The 15697-nt window shown below is 49.9% G+C and overlaps 1 protein-coding gene across 1 annotated transcript in view; it reads right to left on the reverse strand.

The window, feature by feature from the left end:
- LOC149365988 (uncharacterized) overlaps positions 1-15274 on the reverse strand; it is a 199079-nt gene extending 183805 nt beyond the window's left edge. The window contains exon 1 of the mRNA XM_089547457.1: positions 14514-15274. Within this exon, the coding sequence (XP_089403583.1) occupies positions 14514-14612 (99 nt within the window). The 5' untranslated portion in view covers positions 14613-15274. The remainder of the gene's footprint in view (positions 1-14513) is intronic.
- Between the last annotated feature and the right edge of the window lie 423 nt (positions 15275-15697).

A 15697-nucleotide genomic window follows, 5' to 3' on the forward strand; every position in this document is an offset into this window, starting at 1 on the left:
TGTAAGGCAGTGTTCTATGTCTGCATATGTGTGTGGACAGTTTGGGCACTGAGGTGTGGAAATCTGCCGGTACAGATAAAGTTTGGCTGGTGTACGTAGGAGATTAAACTGTATTCGGCGAAGAATGCGAGCTTCACGGATCGATAAGGATTGGGTAGAAGGCACGCATTAAACAAGGAGAGGCAAGTATGGCAGTCACGTGATGCGGGGAATGCCAGAACTTCAAATGAAGGACGAGTACGGAAAAGTATTCGTGGTCATGGCTATGAAAATAGGAGAGGCGAGCATTCACTGTGTGGCGCGTACACAGGGCGACAAATAATTGTGTTTCCTGAGGAGCACACGTCTCATCTTTTGCACGCGGAAAATTAAAGTTCCTTCTCTTCTGCAGGCATTTCGATCATAGGAAGGGATGTAACCGATAAAGATGTGAGTGGGATGCCGGCAATGCGTGTGACCCAGCCCAATGCCTCCCACGACTGTCTTGCAGCGACTAACAGGGTGATGATGACCGCGATGATGACCTGAGCACGCCCCGCCGCGGTGGCTCAGTGGTTATGGCGCTCGGCTGCTGACCCCAAAGACGCGGGTTCGATCCTGGCCGCGGCTGAATTTCGATGAAGGCGAAATTCTAGAGGCCCGTGTGCTGTGCAATGTCAGTGCACGTTAAAGAACCCCAGAATTTCTGGAACCCTTCACTACGGCGTCTCTCATAGCCTCAGTTGCTTTGAGACGTTAAACCCCAATAAACCAATAAACCAAACCGATGACCTGATCACGACACAACGCTCTATCCCGCGTGCTCCCTTTTATTACTCTTTTTTTTACTCCCATATAGGTGTTTAGAGTGTATACTCAGCCACATAAATCGTTTTCACTGTGGGAGTTGCAGCCTGCGCCAATAAATGGACGGAAAATTTCTACAAGCTACTCGCACATTAAAACAATGCGTCATTAACCGGAAGTTGTGCTGTAGCATATACGGGCCTGTCACGATATAGAAATAGAAGAGAAAGCCGCCCCAGTGAAAACCGGAGTTTTTTTTTTTTTTTTTTTGCGGGGTATTTGGAACCGTCGGCGTGCTAGTTTGCGTGGAAAAAGGGTCTGAAGAAAGACGCGATTTAGACAATCCAATTGGTGACATAAAAAAACTTCTAAAGTTTGACGAGGAGGCCAGTGTCCAGCGCATAGCTGTATAGCTTCCCTTCCCATAGCTGTATAGCTCTATAGCTTTCCTTTGTAGCCGTATAGCTGCGCTTGGGTGGACGTCAGTGAGTAATTACTCCCTTGTTATAGCCAAAACAATAAACTCAATGTATTATGAGGCATGGACCACGCCTAATGAGATATATATGCAAGCTGCTAATCAAATCAGAGCGCAACGTCACCATCCACAGAAAGAGTAGATATGGGGAAGCGAACGACACAGGACACTCAGGGGAGAGTGCGAACGATTGTTTCGTTACTCATCAGGGCTCCTCGCCTGCAAAAATTCGGCAGTATCCTAAAGAAAGAAAGAAAGAAAGAAAGGAAGAAAGAAAGAACGCCTTTGTTTCGCGATCCAAGGAAGGAAAGACCAGAAACGAGCGGAGAGCCGGGGTCAAGATCGTTGCAGTTTACGCTGTTTGAGCTAGGAAGGACAGGTATAGGAAGGAAATGAGAGCACGGAAGGGAATACGTGCGTCTATGCGTGGTTGAACACGAGAGGGAGGGGGGGGAGGATACTTTTAATGGCTTATCTTGATTGTTTTGTTAAAGCGGACAGAGTCAATACCGGGATCGCCGGCCAAAGACACTCAGAAAAGCAGAGTGGCGCACAGGTGGAACAAGCGGGAAATAGAGGAAGCTACTTCCTCGTCAGTCACAACTGTCTTTTTCTCTGCGGGGAAGAACTGCATAGCTGTGCGGAGAAGCAGCGACGTTTTACGTCCCGGACGACTGAGATTCACACAGAGACGGAGGCTCCGCGGAGCAGGACGGTCATTATACCGGCGCAACTTCTGTTAGCCTAGCGAGGAAGTACACGCAGGTACGGGACCGAAAACAATAAGGAACAACCCGCGAATATGAGGGGAAAATGGCGTCGGTGATATCGGTGGTCGCTTGGAAAAAAGCACACTCATCCGCGCTCACGCGTGCCCGTTGCTCCAGCGCTCTTCCGAAACACAAGAGAGGCGTTCCTCTTCCTTAATTACCGTGGTCGCTGCGATGTGATACTTAATAGCCACCCACTCGCGCCTCTGCCCTTCTCTCTTCCTCCCTCGCTTGTTGTGTTCCTGGTCTAGCTCAGGGCGGAAAAAAAGGAACGCGCGCGCGACCGCAGAGAAGCGCGCGAGAGAACAAGCACTACTTGCACGCGAGCGTAGTGGTGCCCACGCTCTGAGCGAGCTCCGTTTTTAATCGACGTCGTCCTCTTCGTCTAGCGTTATTCGTTTCGTCTGCGCGTGAGCGGTTCTTTTTCCTTCATCCTTACCGCGGACGCGAGGGGGAGTAGCTTGCGGAACTGCCCGTCAGCTCCACCGCGAACGACTTTCTCCCGACCTCCTCTTGTTTCTTCCTGTATAGCTATTTAGTTTCTTCAGTAATATCGCGCCAGCGTCGACCAGACGGCAGTTCGGCGTCCCATGAAGAGCCGCAGTTGCCGCAGTGGTGAAACGTTTGGTTTGGTTTATTGTGGTTTAACGTACGAAAGCAACTAAGGCTACGAGGGACGCCGTGGTGAAGGGCTCCGGAAATTTCGACCACCTAGGGTTCTTTAACGTGCACTGACATCGCACAGTACACGGGACTCTAGGATTTCGCCTCCATCGAAATTCAACCGGGCGACAGTACGCGCATGCGCACAAAGCGCTAGCTAGTTCCATAGTCGATATATAGTGCGAGGACGTGAAAACAGTGCTAGACGGCAAAATTGCGGAGAAAAAACGCAACCACATGAGAGAGGATGATAAAATGTCGCAGTGCACCAAATTTGATTGATATGGATTAGTTAGTTAATTAGAGGCCAACGGCCATTTAGACGTCAAAATAGCCCCGGACGTGCATATAGTGTGAGGACGTGAAAATAACGGTAGACGCCAAAACTGGAAGAAGTAAAAAGAGAGGTAGACATTGAAAACAGAAAAAGAGGCAAAAAGCGAGTGAACAGTCTGAAGTGAACCAAAAGGCGACGAGCGTGAAGGAGGCATCGGCGCTTTCGCATTCTCCCAATGCGGGTCGCCGTGCAGTGATCTCCGACGTTTTTTAGCCGTTTTTTAGCCGTCGTCGATGGCTCGTCGCGGTCGGCTCGCTACGTTGCGTTTTGGTTGCGGCGGCGTTTCGGGCGGGCGGTCTGGCCTTGCAACTTATTCGCGCTACATTTGCCGGGACCGCGTCGCTCCATCATTAGAGTCTAAATGACGGCATCGCTCATCTCGAAGGGCGCTGGTCTTTCCTGGGGCGTAAAACCACGGTCGGCGTGCAGAGCGAATGCGGGTGGGCAGACTGTGGTTATGAGCTGCTTGTCCTCTGGTTTACTCAAACCCGCATGCGTAAACTCAGTAATCTTTGAAAAAAGATTGAAGTGGTTTTTAACTAGGTCTATCCGATACATTATTCGGACGAATTCGATGAAGCTGAGCTCACCGCTTGCGTGCACGTGACGGTAATTAAACGTGTTTCCTTTTGATAAACCTTTACAATTCCTTTAGGTGCAGCCCAATTCCTAGTGAAACTAGTCAGTATACGAGTAGATCAAGTGTCTGATGTCTTCTCATGTGGTACTGTGCGATGCCAGTGCACGTTAAAGAACCCCACGCGGTCGAAATTTCCGGAGCCCTTCACTGCGGCGTCCCGCATAGCCTGAGTCGCTTTGGGGCGTTAAAGCCCAATAAACCAATAAACCAATCTTCTCAAGTGCAGTTAGTGGAGAAAAAGCGGCCATACGTGTCGCGTTTTTTTTTTTTTCTCGGTTTCGTTCGATCACGACTTTAGGGTCCCTGCAGCAATATCTTCTTTGCAGTTCTGGCAGAGTGAACTTCGTCACTTGAGGGAACCTTATACTTTGAAGAATATTTCCAAATAATCAACATTTCAATAATCCCACGCAGCTTTCCTGCCTATCCAATGTAAAAACTATTGTTTGAGCGTATTTCACAATAGTGGATGTTTCGGTTCGACGAACCAGTGAGCATGTTTTTATAATCGGTCAAACAAGGCTCTTCAAGCTGCTCCTGAGACAGCTGCACACGCGACATAGGGAAGGAAGCTATGTAAATGAGCCACGAAACTTTTCACGCAATTCGCACCCATTTCTTTGCGCCACTAACTAAATCCACTCGCTTCCTGCAGTCGCCTTGGTTCTTGATTTTGGTTGCGGTGGTGTTTCGGTCAGCCGGTTCGTCCTTGTAACTTATTCGCGATACATTTACCGCGACCACGGCGCTCCATCATTGGAGCTTAAACGACTTCATCGCTCATCCGATGTTTTGATGCTTTGTTGTACATCTTATGCGCTCTGTATGCTATTTCATTTAGCCAGTATTCGATTAAACGAACTCTCAGTTGAGCGAACTTTTCTTGAGATCGTTTGGAGCTCACTCCGGCCAGAGTTTCTTACGCATCGTTAACTCGAGTTTACCGAGTTATCGGTGTAGTAATGCTATTGGTGTAGTGTAAGTGTAATAACATATTATCGGTGAGTTACCGGTGTAGTAATCCCAGCAGTACAGTTAATTGGCCCAGTATTGGAAATGTATTTTCACATGCCGGTCCTACATAGGACCGGAGTGAAAACCATTCATTTCCAATATTGGGCAAAGCAGACATTTGGGCTAGTTGGTGTGAATTCCTGGTGGAAAAAACAGCGCAAACTAAGACGAACACAGAAGAGGGGAGACCCTACAAGCGCTGACTCGCAACTAAGGTTTATTAGAAAAACAGAACAAAATAAATACAGTAACCACCCACGACTGCGTACGTCAGTTATGACGCATAACTGACGTACGCAGTCGTGGGTGGTTACTGTATTGATTTTGTTCTGTTTTTCTAATAAATTATTAGTTGCGTGTCAGCGCTTGTAGTGTCTCCCCTTTTGTTCAGTGTTCTTTGTCTTAGTTTGCGCTGTTTTTTCCTCCAATATTGGGCCCAATAACTGCGCCGCTTGGGAAGTAACCCGAGTTATCGGTGTAGTAAGCTTTGAAACACCAGCAGCTTACACGCAACACGTTCTCCACGATGCAGCGCCTTACGTCAGCGCCTGACGTGCTTCTTTCTCAGCCCACAATCCATCGGGCTTCCGCCTGCACGATAGGGGTATATGAGCACGTATTCGTGATGCGGTGGTCGCGGATGCCGGTAGCGGCGGCCTCCCGCGCGGCTCCGAACGCGGGGGTGCCGCTGGAACACGGGAATCGTGATCGCTTCCGAGCGCATCACCGCGGGCAGCGCGCACGCTGCAGCCTCCCAGCGTGCGGTCTAGGGGAACCCCCCCGGGTGGCAGTGTTGAGAGCGCGAGAAGCATCTCGTCCTTCCGTGTGTGTAAAGCTTGTCGGAGCGGACGCCGCGGCGTCTGATCGCCTGTAGATCGCAAGTGCCCCCCCTCCCCCGACTACAGCTTCGAGGTGTCCGAACTTTTTCGTCGCCGTATCACGTCGCTGACGCTCCGGCGCGTTGTTTTGTGTCGTCACCTCGCAGCCGCTCTTCCGTTAGTTCAGTGCAGTGCAACTTCAAACCTCGCTCTGTTTGCAGCGATTTGACTGAAAGAAGCGCGGGGGAAGGCATTCCGGGTTCGGCCCTAACGGTGTGAAAGTGCAACGCCGCAGATTTTTTAATTTTTTTTATTTATTATTTTTTTTTTTTTGCCAAGAGGTCGAGAAAGTACTGCAGCTGACCCTTCAGGTTCTCGCATCCCGAAACCTCGGTTTTACGATGAAGTAAATCAACGCGTCAGTTTGAAACAGCTGTTTTTGTGTGTTTGGGGCTGGGTCGACAGGCGAATACCAGTCACGGTACATATTGCTCCGAATTGTCCATTCCCGAGCTACGAATTTCGCTTGTATACAGTATACAGCCTTTGCTAAGCTCGACCTTAACACTCAACACACGCTTATTCGGTAAAAGCGAGCATTACATCGAAAGCAACGGTACGTTTGAAAACACTAACGGAGCTAGCACCTGCAAGGAAATAACCAGCTTGTTCGCCCACAGGACAAGCGAAGCGGCGGTTACTTTAGTATTCCCGGGCCTGAAGCGTAAGCCTAACTCTACTAAAACTCCGCCCCGTGTATGACTGAACACACCGTTGCTGTCGCTGATGGACATAAAACAGGTGGTTTGTACGGTGCACCAGGGGCTATCTTTTTGGACGCCGTTTAAACCAGGAACTACTTGCGAACGCGTAGGTAGCCGTTCACCCATTCATCCTTCTTCCAAGCTGCACCTAACTTAGTCGGGGCAAAGGGTGTGAATAGACAAGCGGGATGATCTCTGTGGGGAGCTCGGGACTTCAATGGTTGAGCAATGTATGTAAGTGCTACACATGCTACCGGAGGGCGCTGCCGTCAGTGTGCACAGTGTGTGTGTGTCCCGTTTGCGCCTACTCTTCCCTCAACGTCCCATCGTGACTGGGACGCCTTGTCCGAGCTACGGGGGGGAGCCACTTATGCGTCTGCGCATCTCTGCGGGTGTGAGGACGCGAGTTGTTGGCGCCCAACCTGCGGGGAACGCGAGACAACGGACAGTGAAACTGGGGCGAACAGAGTGGACGTGTGGCGGGCTCATAGCCGCGATGGCGATTCTGTCGTTGTTCTTGTCGCTGCTGACGATTACGAAGTTTACGTAACTATGGACCGGTCAAATACTTCGCGCGAATGATCGAGACCGCGATGTAGATGAGGGTCTGGCGCAAGGCAGTGCCGACGGCTGAAGCACTACAGACGCTGGATTTGCATCGCGTTATACCGCTTTCGCAACTTCCTAGACCGTATACCGACATTATATGATGATTACAAGTATTACAGTCTGTTGCCTTGTGTCAGTCAGAGAACTCTGATGGGACGTAAGCGACAGGCATTTCGACTCCGAATTGTAGGAGCTCATCAGTGACCGCAGCTGTCACGGTGCAGATGCTGTGGTGGTTGTGGTTTACTGTGGTTTACTGTGGTTTACTGCTGCGGTTTACCCAGCTGGTAAAAAAACGACAGAACCGTGTCACGAACACGACAAAATTTTGGGTAGTTTTGTCGTAACGACAGATATTTCTGTTGTTTTGCAGTGCTTTTTTCTGTAGTACTGCAGTTTTTTTTTCTGTCGTAATTTTCTGTAGCAACCGCACGTAGCTGTGTTGTTACCACACGTTTTTAGTCACAAACATTAGAAAAAATTACGAGGAACTTTAGCGGCTAAAGTGGTGAAAGGCGAAAGCCTGAGTGCTGCATTCTGCTACGCGATTGTTCACTTCACATTCTGTTGGTGCATTAATTAACTGCCAATTATTGACGCTTTAGCTTCGCCTTTAGAAGTGGAACGCGACAGCCTGTTGCAGCGCTGTCAAGCGGTCCACGGAACGCCACCACCCGTTCGGCGCAATGCGTTGCCCTTTGAATACAACGCTTTTTGAGGAAAGGTTGTACGCCTTGCTCATCGGTAAATTGGTTTTTGAGGAAAGCAAATGTATCAGTGTGTCATATCTCGATGGTCACTTAAACCTCGCCGTAACGGGAAGGGAGGAAGATGGGAGTGAACGAAGACACCGTATTCACTATATAGACGCGCCTTTGTTCATTCCAAGCCATCGAGCTGGCATGGTGGAGTGGTAGCGTGCTCGTCTCGCACTCCGGAGACCGGGGTTCGATTCCCGAGCCCGGCCAATTTCCTACTCGGTTTTATTTTGTTTATCTGGTCTGACTAGGAAGGTTAATTAGGCTAATTGGTTAAGTAAGTCCCACTAACTTGGAGAATCACTATAGAATCCCTTTAATTGGTTGCATGGTTAGTAGCCAAAGTACAACGTTTGAAATTTGCGCACTGTGACGTCACGACCGTTTCGACCAATTGAAAAGCGTGACATTTTCTGTCGACAACTTCTGCTTACAACGATGAGGCATTAAAGGCTTCCGCCTTAAAAATCTGTTGTGACGACAGGGACTTTTCTGTTGTGTTTTTCGACTGGATATAGACGCGAAGTCGTATTCTACTCGTGAAATGTTCCTCATTGGATCGGCTCTGCGGGAGAGGTAAGGCATTTGGACCTTCTCAAAACGCTTACTCAAACTGACTTAGCTCAGTGCGATCAAAACCAACATTCTCGTTTAATGTATTCTTTTTTAGCGGCAGCAAACGAGTCGTTTCAAAGTGAGCGTTCACCCAGTTTGCGTACCCCTTATTTTCTACCGAACTTCTAAAAAATAAGTTGTACCACGGACACAAAAGCAAGGCCTAACAGCCCCCGAAGGAAGAAGTTGCTCACTTCTCTCATGTGTCCTCCTAACAGATAAGTAGACATACCTCGGTTCGTTCAGCTCCTGGAGAATTGGACGTGCGAACGCCTCAAAATGTTCGTATGGTTAACACGACGCGACGTTAACACGACGCGACGTTAACACGACGCGACGAGCACAGTGGACCGCGACATTCAAAGCTTATCTATCGTGCCGCTTAACAGCTGCAAACAGAATTAAACAGAGCATGCTGCGGCCTTGATACCATTCTTTCGCGTTGACTAATTGAAATCGACAAAATTGTTTTCGACAGTCTATAGACTGTCCATAGACTTCTGTCTATAAAGTCTATAGACTCTCTATAGACAAATCCTAGAGAACAGTCTATAGGCAACACAAATGCTACAGACAGTCTATAGACAACCTGTAGATTTATGACCATACACTTTTAGTGGACGTTTGTCTACAGACAGCCTACAGACTGTGAATAGACAAAAAACAATATTTATAGGAAGGCTTTGGTTTATTGGTTTATTGGGGTTTAACGTCCCAAAGCGACTCAGGCTATGAGAGAGGCCGTAGTGAAGGGCTCCGGAAATTTCGACCACCTGGTGTTCTTTAACGTGCACTGACGTCGCACAGTACACGGGCCTCTAGAATTTCACCTCCATCGAAATTCGGCCGCCGCGGCCGGGATCGAACCAGCGTCTTTTGGGTCAGCAGCCGAGCACCGTAACCACTGAGCCACCGCGGCGTGGTTATAGGAAGGCAATAGAGTCCATAAGAAGTCTATAGACTGTCTATAGAACATTTTTACAAGGGATGGCCCTTTGCACGGTAGTAGTGATCGCCGATGCTGTTTCTAATGAGCACACAATTTTTTCCGATTTTCCCACGACACGCCTGATTGCACTTCGAACAGAACGGCGTCCTGCACACAAGTAGAGGCCAAATATTTCTTCCTGTTTTGAGCAAACTTTGACACGCCATCCGCCTCCAGTTTCGTAGTCCGATTGAAATTCATTTGAATTTCCACAAAACCCTCTGCATTCCTGTTTTCTTTTTCGTCGCGCGTTCTGCGTACAGTGACATAAAAAAGATGAATAGGGACACCTAATTACATTACGTTCTGGCCACGCGATAGCATTCGAAGCTGTTGATGCCTTTGCCGGACGTGACTGGTCGGGCTTGGAAGAGTCAGGTTGCCCTTCTCGTGCAGTGATCTTCCCGTACCGTACACCACCTTTCACCCCCCCCCCCCCCCCCCCTTTCCATGAGGGCTATTATAATGGTATCGCAATAAAGCAGCATGCGTTTTACAACGCCTTGATGCCGTGTGCGAATTAATCCGCGTGTGGAAACCATTACGACTCCTCGCCTACACTCACGATGTGCGCACCTGCGGCATTTCGTTTTCTTTCTTCAGTGAACGATAGTCGACATTACTGTGCAGGGCACAAAGCACCAACTAAGCGAGTGTTATTGAAGGTTCATTTAGAGCACGCACAGCACTTCCCCACGCCAGGCTCAAAATCTTGTACACAAACAGTTTCGATACAATAGAATGTGCTTGAGGTTGTGAACTACGTGTGGCGCTACGGAAAGGACGAGCATCTAGCTGTTACTCCTAAATCGGGCATTACCATGGACAAGGACTGCTTGTTTCCGCGACGCCGTTAGCAGTTAGCGACCGCTGTGCGAAACAATAGTAAAATACGCGCAGCACTCGCTGGAGTGTTTCTCGCCAGGGCAGGTTCCGACCATGCCTCGCGCAGATGTGCACCGTATTTCTTAAAACTACGTCTAATAAAACAATCGAAATGCTTTCAACATGCTCTAAACGGGCTTAGCCTATCACCGTAGCGATGCCCTCGTTCCTAAGCAAAATTTTGCTTTTCAGAATAGCCGTTCCTAAAGAAAATATTTCTTTTCAGAATAACAAGTTCGCTCCTTTTCCTCTCGCAAAAATCCGCGGCGGAAATTCGTGGCTAAACCAGAATGTATGTAAAATACTCAACTATAGATGGTGCTTTATCCGAAATGCAATACAGTCGCTGCGAAGATTAGCCGCTGTGCCACTGTCCGCACCAGCAAACCGAGTGTTTACGGAGAACGCACCGATGATGTGTGGCATATTCTATTCGAGTTCTTCATTCAGGTCGCTCTCACAGGCTTCCCAAAGAGTACAACAATAACTGATGGGCACGTTGGTCAGACATGATTTCTTGTGCCGTTGCGCTGTTTCACAAGAAATCATTCCCAAAGAGACAAACAAACTCAGGCTCCTACGCCAACCACTGGGTGCTCGGATTAGGGTACGAACCACTTCGCTTTCTTAGCTATCTCAGCAAGAAAAAGCGCCAACGCACACCCTGCGAAAAAAAAAAGAATATTCCCGCAGACCCTTTCGCAGTGCAAAAAAGATCCCGTACACGCAATCAATCAATCCAATCGAAGCGTGTCAAAGCTGGGAATTCGGGGGCTGATGCCCGAATTACGATCTGATTGATGGGCGTACCGACCGCACATACGTGAGCGCGCGTTCCAAGCGGAGCTCCGGCCGTTTGCCCCAGTCGTCATCACGACCGATGCAACGTTTCACGAAGCCTTCGTGCACTCTATAGACGCACGGCTTTCGTCCCTCGGCGCTTGTCTCTTTTCGTCCGCACCCGCCCCGACAGCGGTTGCTGCTGCTGGATTTACGCGCTCACTGAACTTGCCCGAGACGCCGGAATCGCTTATGCGGGCCCCACTGACTGTCCGCTTTCATATTTCTTCCTTTGTGCCTGGCGGTTCGGGCGGCGCCGCCAGGGTTGACTGCATAGCCGCCTTCCGTCGTCTCCATCACGTTCAGTCAGTCTTTGACGCTTTCTGTTAGTAATCGATCAGACAGCGGGCGCCGAGAGCGCGCGGATGTAACAAGGAGACGATGCATTCTCGAAGCCCCGGGAGGCTCTTCGAGTCGTCGCGCGGAACCTAACGAGCTTTAGCATGGCGCAGAAAACAGCGGAAGAAAAGGATGTTGCCGAGCTGGGGATCTAGCGCGTTCCGGTAGTTAAAGGACTATAGACACATAATTTTATTGTGTTTTCTTCTTTCAAATGATGCTTTAGACATTATAATACATGGATGAGCGTGTTGTTTTCGCCTGCAATCGGTAAATAATTCATAATTGGATTTCTTCTTTCATGCAGTTAAAGCGTCATCAAGCGAACGATGGCTGTGACGTGTAGTTGATGCTTAGGTGACGTGAAGCACGAAAAACGGCAATAAAAATGCTGATACGTAGTTTTAACCCACTACATCACTTAAACCGGCCTGGTTCAATAGCTAGAATTACAACAAACGACGTGTTAGCAGTTATATATTTTCGTTATTTTGTGCCTCACGTGACCTAAACATCCACCACACGTCCCAGACATCGTTCGGTTGATGAAACCGAAACAGCATGGAAGAAGAAATTCAATCATAAATTATTTAGCGGTCGTATAGGCGAATACCATGGGTTCTCCGTGTATACCAGTCTATAGAGCGTCGTTTGAAAGAACAAAAAACACGCGAGAAAAAATTTGGCGCCTATAGTTCTTTAATCACAGCGGCTTTGTGTTGCACGTAAAACGAAAGTTTGCCAGGTAGACTACCAGGCTGACATCTCCAGGGATCATTAAAGAGCGCCTCATCATGCAGTTGCTTCCTCCCCTGATCCGTACTTCCCCTCGTTGGTATACAATGACACACAGCGATTATCGTGTCCTTACTCTTAAAATTCATAATCATTACACATTTTTTAACGCCCCAACTGTTCCAAGGACGACACATATTAGGTTGGGGCAACCTAAAAAGATTGAAAAATAATAAGCCCCTGTTCAAGGACGACAGGAGAAACTGCGCTAAAGTCGTCAGTAAAACATCGCCGCTACGGCGTCCGAGCAAGATTAGAAGCAATCTTATCGGAAGCCGACCGAACATTTGCCTTCGAAAAGTGAACTGCTAAAACCCGCTAAACGATGCACCCTTCCTGTACGGCTGAACGGAAAATTGTTTTTTCGCCTTAAATAAACGGGCGCTGGCAAACGGGGGCCTATTATTAAGATAACGCGCGCGTCGGCTTTATTCCCAAGGCTGCAGATTTAATGCTCTGGTGTTGGCAAGATTGCAGAGCAAAGCAAGGCGAGTACAAGGGACGCGGCTTATAGCAACGCGGCCTCGCAGAAAAGTTGCGAGATAGAACGAAATGTCGACGCGCCGGAAATCGCCGCAATTTTCTACAACGTCGCGCGGCTGTAAATCGGACGCGGCGACAGCGAAATAACGGTCATAACGAAACAATCTCCGCTTCTAATCGGTTTAGTCCAAACGGCGCTTCACACAGCTGCAGCGTTCTCCGGTAACCCTGGCCCTTCCTATCTCACTCTTTCTCTCTCGACATTTCGGCCATCTACCTGTTCTCGCACAAGCGAAACAGACTTAGAATAGAGAACGGCTGTAGTGACGCAGCCGAGAAAACTTAAGTCGAATTTATGATGAGCTAAGCCCGCATTTAGGTTTTTCGAACTTGCATGAATAATTTCGGGCTTGGTAGTTGCGCGAAACGCACACGCACACACAAGACAGGGTATGGGACGAGCGGGCTAGTCCCGTACCATGTCTTGTGTGTGCGTGTGTGTTTCGCGCAACTATACCATGTCTGAAGTATTGAACCAACTATCCCGACAACACGTTCACTTTACTGGAGCGTGACAGCGACGCTGGAAGAATCTGCCTCACAGACGCCGAGTGGTACGAACTGCAGATTTAAGTGCCCGATTCAAGGATCAGGGATAACGGATTGGAGTTCTGGAACTCGTAGTGTACGAACGGCGTCATAGCAAAGGACTTTTTTCCTTAATCTTTCCTCCAGCGATAAAAAAAGTTAACGAATATATGCCTTGGTTTGAACCTTTCCTTCTGCTCGTACACTCTGCAGCAGCGTATCGCTTCAGAGCGTTTCAAGAGAAAACTACGAAAAAAAAAAGTCCCCGAGAAACCCGACCAAGTTACGATCCTATAGGTGCCGCTCACGAAGACCTCTCTTGTAAACAGCGGTCCCCATAAGCTGAGTCCCAAGTGGCAGCTTTGATCGAAAGATTCCGCGTTGTTTCGCTCATACTTGCTTGCGGGACGAAGAGCTTTCAATAGCAGGCTGCGGTCTGAATGGGCCGGGGGCGGACAGGGTAGAGCGGCGGACCGTGAAATGTGCTGCCCCGCTGAATATCAGAGTCGCGAGAACCAGTTGCGGCACTCCGAGCGAACACTATATAAAACAACCGTCACGAATTTCTCTTTCCTCTCTATCATCCGCCACACTGTTTCAAATCAGTCAAAACCATATTCATTTGATAACGCTATCAACGATTTCACGTGAAATTCAATAACTGCCATGAACGGCTAGGATGATAAGTTTCCTGGTCTCGCAGCGAAGTTTGAATTCAGAGAGTTATACTTAACACTTCGTCACCGCTAACTTTCACATATCTTCGCACGCAAGCAAAATGCTGCCTATCATGAACGCCTCTTGTTGTGCTAAACTCTTGGAGTAATAACGATGAAAGTGGTGGAAAAGCGGTGTCCAGAAGCGGCTTGAATTGGCGACGCTTATATCCACATCCGACGCGTCTTAGGGCAGCGACCCGCTTCCTAATCGCGGAGGCGAGCCCCTTCCTACTTGCCAGACATCAGTATAGCGCGAACGGCACCTTTAATGGAAATCACTGCATCCGCATCGTTACGCGAATACGACGGTCTTGAAGACGAGCGACAATAAAATGACCGGGCGCTCCGCGGAAGTATGAATGGCAACCATTCGTGACATGTCGCATAGTTGCGCATCGAAGCTTCAGCGCTGGTTTGGGGAACTAACGCAGGATCCACACAAAACCTATCAAAAGAGGACAGGCAACACGTATCTCCGCAAACATGCGTGTGATCAGTCAACAGCGATGGAATGACAAGATGGTGGCAACTGAAAACGCTATCAGTATAGGTATATGAAGCCAGTGCGATACATATCCTGCACGGCTTTCCTTCATGTCGCGTGTTACAATAATCAGTACTCACGTCCTGGAAGTCGGCCATGTCCGCCGCCCTGGGTCCTTCTCCAAGACCCATGATGTGCACGGGCGGGCAACCCCACGTCGTCTGAGTTCCGGCGAGCATCGCGGCACTTGGAGCCCTGACCAAGCGGGCCTTTCAACAAACAGAGGAACGAAGACGTCTAACAGCACAACAAGGGGCAAGGACCCACAAGGCGCACACGCTACGGTTCTCACTGGAAGCGCCTGCTCACGGCAGCCTGTCTATCGCACGCTGCCCCTTGCACGGGGGGTCAAAAGCTGCAAGACAACAAGATGTGGACGGACGGAACTGCAGATTCTGTACTCAACGTTGTCACAAAGGCCACCGCACAACCTCGCCGCCGCACAATCCAGTCGCCGTACGTCGCCCAGGCCGCCTCATGGGAGAACCGAAACCGAAAGAACACCGAGAACACTTGACTCTCGTAAAACGGTCAACAGCAAATCCAGAGGAGGGGTTCCCGGAGTCCGTCGATCTCTCAGCGCCGACCAGGCCCGAAGAACACAAAGCACAAAACGAGAGAGTGTTCACTGTCTACGCGCATCCGATGAAGGGTGCTCCTGGAGTAGCGCCGCGCCGTCAGCTGATGCGTCCACGTCCCTCCTCCCGGCGCGGAGCTGCGGGAACAGCGGCGGCGGCAGCATGCGTGGTGCGTCTCGCGGCGAAAGAGTAGTCGCGTACGGTCCCCGAACGGCGGCGTCTGATCCAGTCTCGACGGCGGCAGCGCCACCGATCTCCGTTCGGGGTGCGTTCGCGCTCGCACCTGTCTACCCTCGCGAACAGGTGCGCCAGCGGCGGCAGCGGCGGCCCGTAAGCGTGGCGCTGCGTAGCGGCGAGTAGGCGAAGCTCTCTCACCGCCGCAACAACGGTGGTCCCGTAAGCCCAGCTGAGGGAAGGGGGGAGGTCGTCACCACAACCACCAGCACCACACCGTGTGCCGCTGCCCCAGCACCGTGATGCGGGTGTACGGTACACCACTGCTGGGAAAGAGAGGGAGGCAGAGAGGGGGAGGCTTAGCGGCGAGAGTCGTCGTCTTCGCCGGGTCCCATCCACACGACTTGGGAGAAGAAAAGGAAGAGAAAACCACCGGCGAAGAAAATGCGCAGTTGCTCTCCTTTTTTGCGGGCCCCCTCCTCTCCGAGGCGCGTCTTGGCGTTCCTCTCTCG

The sequence above is a fragment of the Amblyomma mixtum genome, chromosome 1 (assembly GCF_055824585.1).
Source record: "Amblyomma mixtum isolate Tamu chromosome 1, ASM5582458v1, whole genome shotgun sequence".
Lineage (NCBI taxonomy): Eukaryota > Metazoa > Arthropoda > Arachnida > Ixodida > Ixodidae > Amblyomma > Amblyomma mixtum.